Source organism: Taudactylus pleione, unplaced genomic scaffold (assembly GCF_031769625.1).
Source record: "Taudactylus pleione unplaced genomic scaffold, aTauple2 ptg000040l, whole genome shotgun sequence".
Classification (NCBI taxonomy): Eukaryota; Metazoa; Chordata; class Amphibia; order Anura; family Myobatrachidae; genus Taudactylus; species Taudactylus pleione.
The window spans coordinates 28152198-28164224 of NW_028284442.1; the positions used below are offsets into that span (position 1 = coordinate 28152198).

At 45.0% G+C, this 12027-nt stretch overlaps 1 protein-coding gene across 2 annotated transcripts in view; it reads left to right on the forward strand.

Annotated features, from left to right (window-relative positions):
• The window catches only part of SRR (serine racemase), a 29385-nt gene that overhangs the window by 8291 nt on the left and 9067 nt on the right, over positions 1 to 12027 (forward strand). For both annotated transcript variants that reach the window (XM_088455011.1, XM_088455017.1), the window contains one exon: positions 5073 to 5244. In XM_088455011.1, the coding sequence (XP_088311137.1) occupies positions 5073 to 5244 (172 nt within the window). The remainder of the gene's footprint in view (positions 1 to 5072; positions 5245 to 12027) is intronic.

The following is a 12027-nucleotide window of genomic DNA, read 5'->3' on the forward strand; positions in this document are numbered from 1 at the left end:
CCCGCTGGCGGTGATGCAGGGCAGGCAGGACCAAGTTTGGACATCTGGTCCGGACTGAAGGACCTGGCAACAATTTCTGACATGTCTACTGTCACTGCATATGATACTGTCACCATTGACAGAATGGTGGAGGATTACATCGGTGACAGCATCCAAGTAGGCATGTCAGACAGTCCATACCTGTACTGGCAGGAAAAAGAGGCAATTTGGAGGCCCCTGTACAAGCTGGCTCTATTTTACCTGAGTTGCCCCCCCTCCAGTGTGTACTCCGAAAGAGTGTTTAGTGCAGCCGGGAACCTTGTCAGCGAAAGGCGTAGGAGGTTGCTTCCACAGAATGTGGAGAAGATGATGTTCATCAAAATGAATTATCAGCTCTTCCAGGGAGACCAGCCTCCAGAAGGTACAGAGGGACCTGTGGTGGTGGATTCAAGTGGGGACGAGTTAATACTTTGTGAGGATGAGGATGTACACACTGAAGAGGGTGAGGAATCGGTGGATGAGGAGGATGAGGATGACATCTTGCCTCCGTAGAGCCAGTTTGTGCAGGGACACATTAATTGCCAGCTTGTTTTGTGGGGGCCCAAACGAACCAATCATTTCAGCCACAGTTGTGTGGCAGACCCTGGCGCTGAAATGATTGATTTGTTAAAGTGTGCATGTCCTGTTTATACAACATAAGGGTGGGTGGGAGGGCCCAAGGACAATTCCATCTTGCATTTCTTTTTTTTCTTTGCATTATGTACAGTTTGGGGCCTAGTTTTTCTAACTGCCATCCTGTCTGCCACTGCAGTGTCACTCCTAGATGGGTCACGTGTTTGTGCCGCCCACTCGTGTCGCTTAGCATAGTCATCCAGCTACCTCGGTGCAACCTTTTGGACATAAAAACACTATTGTGAGGTGTGAGGTGTTCAGAATAGACTGGAAATGAGTGGAAATTAAGGTTATTGAGGTTAATAATAGCATAGGAGCAGAGAAACCAACAAATTCTGTGATTTTAGCAGTTTTTATGCTTTTTTTAAAAAAAATACAGATCCAAAACACAAAACCCAGAACCCAAAACACGGAAGGGTGGTTTTGGCAAAACCAATCCAGATCCAAAACACGAAGAAAGATCCAGATCCAAAACCAAAACACAAAACACGAAAAGTGGCCGGTGCACACCCCTAGTTTACACCAACTCAATATCCTATGACAAAAGCAGTAAACATAATATTTTCAACATCGTCATATGGGATATGTCTAGTTAACATCACTAGATATATTTGATCACCACAGTTACATATTTCTGTAAACTGTAAACTCTGGGTTTTTGTCAGGAGTACGTTCCTGTGACAGAGTATTAGCTGGCAAAGTATCTTTAAATTGACCGAGTACATTATCTAATGTACTATCTGTAAATGTTGAGGATGACTGAGGTGTTTGCGGATGCTTGGATATATGGGATGTAGTTTGGCCAAATGCTGGGGGGGGCTTTACTTGTTGAGCATACTTGTATGTAGTTTGCCCAAATGCTGTGGAGAAATTAGCGTGCTAACCATACTGTGATGTATGCTCAAATGAGGTGGGAGACTAAGGTTTCTGCACATACTGGGATGGTTCCCCAAATGAGTTTGGATAATTAGCTTGTTGCCCAAAATGGGTGGGTGGTGGGACATGTTTTGGTTTGTAGTGGATTGTGCTCAAGATTTGAGTCAAAAATTTGCGGTTATCGCGACTAAGCCTTTCCTGCATAGCCATCATTTCCTTTAGCAAATTACTCTGCATTTCTCTCTCATTGGCCATGAACCGCTGCAGTCTGGCATCCTCTTGTGTCTGCCATTCCGAATCTAGGTCGCGTAGTTGTTCACAAAGAATATTTGTCATGGCTTTGGTAGCAACATCAATTTTGCTCTTCTTTTTACGTGTTGGCACTGTGAAAACGGAAAGTAAAAGAGAGAAAACATTGAGCAACAGATGTAAAAAATATTTTAAACACAAAACAATAAATGGTCCAAATTCAAAAAGCAGCACGTCTGTTTGCATGCGGTGCCCATCCTCCACTACAAGATAAACGCAGAAACAATACTATATGCTAGAAATTTAATGACAACATTACATAGATTAATGCAGCAGAACATAAGTGCGTTGGGTGGGCTTGTCTCCCTGGGTCTGTGGCTCAGACTCAGAATCTTGCCTTTCCGTTGGAGAGATCACATCTGTGCCAGTGCTTGGTTCAGTGATGATGGTATTAGATGAGTCCTCATCTGGGTAATCAAATAGGACCTGCGATAATGCCGGGCTCTGCTGGCTGCTCTCAGGAGTTGTTGAAGGCGTGCATGTCGTTGTTGCAGACAGTGTGCCAGCATCACTTGAAGAAGATAGAGCAATGGGGTTGCATAGTGCTGTATGCCCAAAAGCCGAAGTGCATAAATCGTATAAGGGCCACTCCATCCTTCCCACACCACTGCGATTACGATTGTGGTCATGGACCTTTGTGTATTGTTTCTTTAGGCTCTTTAGCTTATTAAGGACTTGCTGCTGTGTCTTCACAATACCCCGGCTGGCCAGGATTTTGGCAATGTTGCAATAGATCATGGCATCTTTAACAGTGCCTGTGATTTGAGCTTTTATTTCCTCCTCTCCCCTCACATGTAAGAGCTCACAGACCTCCTCGTCGTTCCAATGTTCCATGATCACCAACCACCTGTACACAGCAAAAATAAAGATTACCGCACTAAAGAAAACCCAGAAAATTTAGATAAAAAATAATAAATAAATAAGAAAATGAATAAAAAATAAATCTCTTGTTAGGTAATAATGTTTTCAGTATTTTAAAATAGATGCCATATATAATAAGAAACAAGCTCTTTTAATAAGGTAATAAAAACAGTAATTTACATAGTATGACATAAATAATAACATTAGATGCTAAATATGTTTACACACCTGGCACCACTCTCCAAACACCTGGTACAAGTTCACCTCGTAGTGTTGCCGGCCTCTCTGCAGCTGTTGTGGGACCTAAACCTGCCTTGTAGCACTGCACAGGCTTCTTAGCGCTATGTTTAGCGTTTATATGGCGTCTGCCCTCCACTGTCCGGCTGTTGCTGATGATCTCATCAACAGGCAGCCGCGTCCGGCCAATCAGGAGCTGTTCGGTGAAGCCCGGGAGTAAATTCCCGGGTAGCACCATTCAGACAGAAGCGAAAAACCCTGGTCGATTGCAGGGGCGGCTACCCGGGAACGTGTTCCCGGGTAGGTACCTTTCAAACAGACGCGGCTACCCGGGAATTTGGCTGAGGCAGGCCAAAATCCCGGGATTCTTAACAAGTCTGAAAGGGGTATAATGAGCATCATATCTGACAGATAAAGCGTACACACTGCAAGGTAAGTATGATATGTGGTTCTGATCCGCGATGGAACAATATATTGTACAACAGATTGTATAGTATGTACCCAGCTTTATATTATCTGTCCAATGTGGCTGGTTGGAACAAAAGTCTGGTAATGTATGGGAGCAAATGACAATCGCCCATTTGTTCCCAAACGGCAGAAAATAGACAAAAAATTATCGTTCGCACAAATTGGTTAAATCAAGCGCCCATTTTCGTTCGTTTTCCAGTGTTTGGGAACAGATGGTCGATTCCCATGTGCTCCCATACATTATCAGACTTTTGTTCCAACCAGCCAGATTATCTTATAGTGTGCCTAGCTTTAGTCAGTGCTACGCATGCAGACAAGGGGATGTATCTAGCGCTATTTTTATGTCATCAATCCTGCTCTCATAATCTCTGATCTCCCCCCATATTATCATGTCCCTCACTTCACTTACCTATGACCTAGCCAGGCTGCAGTAGCTCATACTTCTGCTGCGTGTGCTCTGCAGCTTCCTCAGGAAAGAAGGGAACTTCCCATTCCCCTCCCCTCTGATACCCTATAGTGAGCCACAAGGTATTGCTCACAATTCATATTATACCACACAGAACTGCCCCCAGTTCATATTATGCCAATCAGAATTGCCCCCAGAATGGTATATTTTGGATAGTACTTGTTCAACTGACTATACTGCTCTGCAAGGCTGTCCTAACAGCATTGTAGGCCTTGGGCAAAGCAATGCACTGGGGTTCCTACCCACCTATTCATGGGAATACAAATGTAAGCGGTCAATAAAATTAAACCTTTAGTACTTTCAACAAAATCAATGTTTAAACATAAAAAAAAACATTGTTTAAAGTGAGGATTACGAATTCCACATCCCATTTTTCTTCTCTAGCTCACAGTACAGTTCCTGCTCTGCACTGAAGCTGTGATTAAAGTATGGGGGGCCGCCGAGTGTGTCCCCCCGACCCCCCTTAGTCTGACTCTGGCTACAGGCTGGGAGGTAGGTTGAAAATGCTCCTTGGCTGCTCTGATGGTGTATAATTCACCATCAGAGCGACCGGGGAGCACCTTTCTCTGCTGGCTGCCCTATGCACGGAGCGAGCGGCCGCACACTCCATGTAGATGCTCTTGGTTCAGTGTGGCCCTGCTCGAAGGGCCCTGGGCAGCTGCCTAGTGTGCCCATACGTTAAGATGGCCCTGCTGCTTCATCCTCAGATCCTCCGTAGTGGGGATAATTAGGGTACAAAGTGTAGAGACGGACATCAGAAGCGTCCTACATCAAAATAATTTATGCGATGGCTACTAGCCATCGCATCACTCAAATTGATGTGGGAAGCCCAGCATCAATACTAGCCATCGAATCAAAACTGTTTGAAGGTATAGCTATCAATGGTTATAATGTGCGCATACGCAGAAGCAGTCGGAGCTTCAGGCATGCACACATCCACTGAGCTGCGGTCACCGCTTCTGAGTGTCCGTAGCTGTTAAAAATCAGTCAGCCATCAGAGGACTGTTGACACGAGGACATATAAATCAGAAGCCAATTAACCTCACAGTTGTGCTACAGTAGGAAGTATAATTATGTTTTATTTTCTTCTGAATCACCAAACACTTATTTAACTTATGGTTTTGCCACATTTTTATTAGACTGATAACTGTTTATTAAAGATGTTAGTGTAGTGATTTACAGACATACTTTCTTTGTATTTCAGGAGTATGAGTTCTCTATATTGTGTCTCTGTAAAAGATGTGCAGGAAGCTTACAACAAAATTCACGATCAGGTTCATGTTACTCCAGTAATGACATGTTCCAGTCTGGACACCTTAACTACACGCAAGTTGTTCTTTAAATGTGAACTACTACAGAAGACAGGGTCTTTCAAGGTAATTTAAAATTAAGGTTTTAGAAAAATAAGCTATTCTCTCTTAGGGGTATGTTTGCTAACGGTTAATTTTGGTATTTTTTTTAGTTGGTTTTCCAAACTGTCCATCGTAAAATCGACTGAAAAACTACAAAAATACAGACTTTAGAACATCAGACCAACTATCAATTTTTTTACATAGACAAGTGTATAAGCCACAGATTTACTAAATGCCGGTTTGCAAACCAAAGGCAAATGGACCCTAAAGGCCAGTACACACTAGACGACGTATAGTGTTTACCGACCTCGTTAGAGACGGCACCCGGCGGGGTGCTGGCATTGGCAAGGGCGTACCCACTTATCGATGCCACCAGAGACGACGGGGGCCATGCTGCAATCGGCAGTATGGCCCTTGCTAATAATGTCGCCTGTCAGACCTATATCACATGAATGGGAATGGGGGAGAAAGGAAAAAGAAGTCTCTTGTTGGTGCACTCAGGTAACAATATGCATAATAATGAGAAGCAAGCAAAATACATGTAAAATGTAGAGTATACAAGAAAATAAAGATGTGTTTTGAAAACTTTGTTAGCTGGTGTCCTATTATTTATAATTGTAGATTATTTTATGCCACATATCATTTATAGTATTTCATAATTTAATTTAAGAAGTATTAATCTGCATTCAGCACAAGGAAGAGAAGGAATTGATATGCTATATACAGTATATTCAGTTATTTAGTATAATGTGTTATGCTGGCCATACACGCTACAATTATGGGGGCGATCCGCCTGATATCGGCGGATCGCCCCGATAATTGTAGCGTGTGTGTGCGGGCGACCGAGGGTTAAATATTGGTCGGTCATGCCGGATTGTCCAGCATGCCCATCCGATGCGATATTTACCCGGGAAACTGTCGGCCGCATCGGGCAGTGTATGCCCAGCCGCAGCCGACAGTGTATGCCGGCGACATCTGCGGCTGGCAGCCGGCCAGATAAAATGTCTGTTGGTCTGACAGACATTTTATCTGGCCGTGTATGCCCAGCATTAGCCATACACGCGTATCTTGCTGGTTAACCACATCACTTTTCAAAGAGATACAAATGTTGCAGCTTCGAGCCTCTTATAGTGGTTGTAATCTTCTAGCTGTAATTTCCAGTACAATGTTGAAGACCACTGCAGATCTATCTTCTAATAGCGTTTAATACATCATTTAGATATTCCACAGATACCATGTATGTACAGTGTGTCGTTGCTATACCCTGGCATTCCAGCTGCTGTGGGACTACATATTCCAGCATGCACTGCCACAGTTTTAGCACATTCCCTAATAGCAAAACTCTGGCAGTGCATGCTGGGATATGTAGTCCCACAGCAGCTGGAGGGCCAGGGTTCGCCACCACTGCATATACATTAGCCGTGTGTGGCAGCCTTCTCATCAGTGCTTATACCGCTATCTGATGCACCTTTACACATATATTACTAGTTTGCTGTATATGAATCAGTTTATTGCATAAGTGATTATCACGTTTTACACAGGTTTCTTTGTGTGTCTTGTTTAACCTTAACTGGACACAGAGATATCTCTTTACATTATAGACATTCCATCCTATTTAATCTCCTGTCTTTGATGTCTATAAATACAAGTCTCTGATCTGCATTCATATTATCCACATGTGACAGTATTTCCCATAGTGTGTTATTCACACTGTATGTGGACACCGATACTCACAGAGCTTCTTTACTGATGTGATGGATAACACATTCTGTGTTTTAATGTTATTAAGTCAATCAGTCTTTACACACAGCATATTGTTCTAGGGTACAGAGATAGCGATATGATCTTGTAACATAATATATACTCCTATCTAATTAATACATGTTATGGAGCGTACACACGGTCAGATTTGTCAGACTTGTCAGATTTGTCAGATGAACGACTGAACGATTGAACGATTTGAACGATTTTACCAAAGTTTTGAACGATTTGAACGATTGAACGATTTTTGACTGCATTAAAATGAATGGAATCGTCCAAGTCTGAATGCAAACCCATCAGATGTCAGATATCGTTATCTGACAAACGGGAACGCGCATCGTTCATCGTCCATCGTTCAGGCATGTCAGATATGAACGATTTTCCTTCAGATATGAACGACTGAACGATTTTTAAATCGTTATCGTTCATATCTGAAGGAAAAATCTGATCGTGTGTATGCACCATTCGACGCCAGCATAACTGCCGACGCGCGTTTCGCTACCTAGTAGCTTTCTCACAGGCTAGTGATTTATCAAAAGTCAAATTTTTGATTATTTATGCACATTATTACCTGAGTGCACCAACAAGAGACTTATTTTTCCTTTCTCCCCCATTCATGTGATATATACTCCTAGACTGTCTCTGGTAGCACCCCCTTTCCTAGGATTAGTGAGAATAAAGTATTAATAAGATTATATAATATTGTTTTCCTTGGTGGGCAAGAGTAATTTAAAAACTACAAAGAGATACATATTTATGCACCTGTGCAGTGGATACACTTGCAGGTCCGACGAGCGATGTTGCTGACGATATAGCAGGTACACAATATCTTGTCCGATGTGGCCGGATCGGACAAAATATTGTCTAGTGTGTACCAGGCATTAAACAACGGCAATCCCACCCAAACAAATAGACCTGCATGTAACAGGCGAGTCACATCACTATGATCTGTGAATTCTTTGTTAGCTAAATATTAATTAATTAAAGTTAATAAATGGTTAAAAATAGAATAAAAAAAGTGTGGGGTCCCCCCCAAATGTATAGCCAGCCCCGGACCACTGAGCCTAGGCTGGTATTGGAAAATAGGTGGGAAAAAACGGTGTGGGGTTCCCCATATTTTCCAATTACCAGCCAGAAGGCTGACACTGGTCTCCCTGCCATTATGGCAACCAGCTCCAAACTGGTCAGCCCAGGGCTAGAATCCCTAGGGAAGTCATTCCCCCCTCCCAAAAAAAATGGGGTTCCCCAGCATGATGGCATTTGTTGAACTACAAGTGCCAGCATGCCTGGAAGTTAAGGACCCGCTGGCATCTGTAGACCACACATAAAAGAAAATTACCCAAAAGACATGACAGACACAGAAGGGGGGGAAAAGTCTTCTGTTAAATACAATGAGCACGCACCAAGACAGAGACAGCTAGGTCTGCTACAACATAAGCTTGGCGGATAGTTAAGCAGAGGCATCTGGCCAAAGTCTGCTTAGTAGCTGGCCAGCCCCGTTTGTTAAAGTCATACAGGACAAAGAGAGAGACTGTCTTAGGGAAATGTCCTATCTACATAAAACCGGAGGGCCCTCACTACATCCAAGGAGGCTAGCTCTGGGGAAGAGTCCGGTCCTTGGAATGAAGAAACCATGATCTCCTGGTTGATGTGAAACCTGGAAACTACCTTAGAGAGGTAGTCCAACCGTGTCCAAAGGACCCCCCCGGTCTGAGTGAAAAATAAGAAAAGGGGAGCGACAATACAATGTGCTCAAGTTAGAAACTGTACGGACTGATGCGATGGTGAGGAGGAAGACCACCTTCCGTGTAAGCCAACGAATGTCTCCTGTGTCCATGGGCTCAAAGGAAGATGATTGTAGAGCCTGAAGAACCAAAGATAAGTTCCATAGAGCCACCAGAGGAAAACCGAGGTTGCACATGGAGAACACCCTGTAGGAAAGTCTGTACATGACTTTCATGAAAACAGAAGAAGCCATGGAAAATCCAAATGGCAATGCCTGGAATTGGAAGTGTTCCTTCTGCAGTGCTGGTGGCTGACCTGGATGGGAATATGCAAATAGGCATCCTTGTTATCTAAGGAGGCCATGAGGTTCCCCTGTTCCAGAGCCAGAATGATGGAGCGAAGAGATTCTGTCTGGCTCCAGAACCAGAAAGAGATTGGCATAGCAGCTTGTGCCTCTCTGGGACGGGGACTGGGATTATGACCTTGGAGACTAGAAGGGAGCAGAAGGACTCCCGCAATGCTCCTGCTTTTCCTGGACCGATGGAAAGGCCTGTGGAAATATATTGGGCTGGAGGACATTCCCGAAATGTTTGGGCGTAGCCCCGGGAAACTACACCTGTGACCAAGGCATCCATCCAAGCATCGGAGAAAAGCAGACGACGGCCTCCCATGCTGGGGTTTTTCAGGTGGAGGCCCGTCATGCAGCAGGCTTGTTAGTTGGCTAAGTAGCAGGACGTCTTGTAGACCAGGCCTGTTTACCTCTGGACTTGCAGCCATTGGTGGTAGAAACCAGGAACCTGGAGAAAGACTGACCATTGGTCTTCCCCTATAGGCGAAAGGAGCGAAAATGAGAAGTTCACGACCTGGGGGCTGCCGCAGAAGGAAGGAAAGCAGTTTTTGCCCTACAGTAGCCATGATCTTGTCAGTTTTAGGACCAAAAAGAACTTCCCCGAAAAGGGAAGAGCGTCTAGGGCTTTCTTAGACTCTCCGTTTGCATGCCAGGTTCGACGCCAGAGGGCTCTCCTGACTGCCGCAGCAGAAGCCGACACTTTAGAGGGGATGTAGTTAACAGAGCGGCGGACGGGATACCGTCGGTCTAAATCCCAACGGTAGAAGCCTGACACGGGATTTAAGATGGGCGTCTAAATACAGACGCCTATCTTAATCCCGACGCCAGGATCTATGCAGACGCCATCCTGTACGAGGAAAGTCCGGGGCATTTTAGCAGTTAGCCACAAGGGGGGGGAGTTAGGTTTAGGCAGCCCCCGGGGAGGGTTAGATTTAGGGTGCGGGAAAGGGGAGAAAGGGTTAGGCGCCACCCCAGGAGTTTTAGGGTTAGGCACCACCAAGGTAGGGTTAGAGTACTTACCTTCCCTCGTCGGGATCTCCTCCTGTCGGCTTCCGCGGTCGGGATTTGAACCGGCGTCTAAAGAGCTGCCAGTATTTTGATAACATTCCCTTTAGCGGTTAGGACACCAGTGTCAATGGCCGCCTCGCCAAGATAGGAGCCTGCTTCCCTGATATGTTAAATCATCGATAACAATTCCATTATGTGGGTACCAGACCTAAGACCATCCTCCAGGGCATTTACCCAGCATCCGGTCACCTTAGCTACTCAAGTGAATGCCAGGGTTGGACAGACAGTAGCTCCCGAATTAGAGTAATTGCTTTAAGGAAGGTCTCTAACTTCCTATCTGTCGGATCCTTAAGGGAAGCCATGTTAGGGATAGGAAGGGTATTAGATTTGAACAGCCGGGCAATGATAGCATCTACCAGAGGAGGGGACTCCCATTTGGTCCTATCCTGCGCTTGAAGCAGATAAAAGCTGCAATGTGCTTAGGGACTATGAAGCACTTGTTAGGGTGAGGTCTTCAGGCTGAGCAGAAGAGGGAAATTCAGCAGGCGCCTTCTTCTGATGATGTTTAAATACTGGGGCATCAGACTTTGACGTCTGGTCAGAGCCTTTGATTAAAAGTGCAGATTTAACTGCCTGGAATCAGGGCCTCAACATCCTCCTACGGAGGAGAATCCTCCGGAATATAGGAGGTTTCGAGATCAGAGAAAATAGAGACATTATCCTCATGATCTGACGGAACCTAAGAGTCATAACCAGATGGGTGTGTAAAATTGTCACATCTGGTCGGCTTGCGTTTGGACAGATGGTCCTTGTCCAGCATCTGTTGGAGAGAGGCGGACACCTGCGCCAAACCCTGCACCGACTAAGCGAACGATTGGACCCATGAAGGTTCTGCAGCAGCGGGTTGCGTATCTCCCTGAGCATGTAGACAACTGGCGACCTGGCCCACACCAGTAGCGAGACTAGAAGGAGTCTGGGGGTTGCAAGCTGATTTACTAACTGCGACATTACTTGTGAAAGTGCGGAAGCCCACGCAGGTTCCTGATTGGAAGCTGTAGCCGAAAGGACCTCCCGCATTGTAGCAGTGAAACACTGGACACAGAGACCATCGTAGTCTGGAGCCTGAGGAGAAAGTACGTCAGTACAGTTGCGCAACACAGGAGTGCGCCCCTCCCTGGGTGCCTTGCCCTTGGAAGATATATTCATGTAATTCCAAGAATGTCTCCACACAAAAAAGGTTTAATATAAAAACAGTGGTGTGTAGTAAGGGGTAAAGCACTGAATGTTAGAGCGCCACAAATAATTTAAGTGGGGCTATGCAATAAATCTTATGTCAACGTGAATGCCAATAAACAAACGTGTTCACAAGAAAGTTTGTCAATTAAATTACTGTAGTCCCTACAGAGATATAAAGGAAGAGATTGTCTATAGACAAACAAAGTAAATCTAAACAGAAGATATAGAAAGTATATTACAAAGTGATATCGAAAGTGAACAAAGTACTCCTATACACTTTTAAACATGCACCCAGAAACGTTCAATGCATAAAGGCAGTAATACAATGGGCAATTTCTGCTCAACAACCAAGCCCCGACAGGGGAGGAAGGAGTTAAAGCATAACCTGACTGGCTGGATCGAGGTATACTGGGAGGCAGAAGCCCTGGTTTCTCTCTCCGTATAGCTGAAAACAGGCAATGTGTTAAAATGGCCGCCCTTTGTTGTAGGGATGGAGGAGAGAGAAGAGGAGATTGCTTAGTGGCAGGTAACCTGAGGGGACGCGCCAAGGGATGGGGAGGGACCAATAGGGAATGCTATCCTCCCCCGTCTGGCTTAACCCCCCAGGGACATGGCCAATGATTCCTAGCGCCCCATTGCTAAAAGCTGCCCTGGTGGTCTAGTGGGGGTGTGGAGACAACCATGCCCCCACTGCCAGTGGTCTCCCTCAACGGTGGTTTAAGCCACTT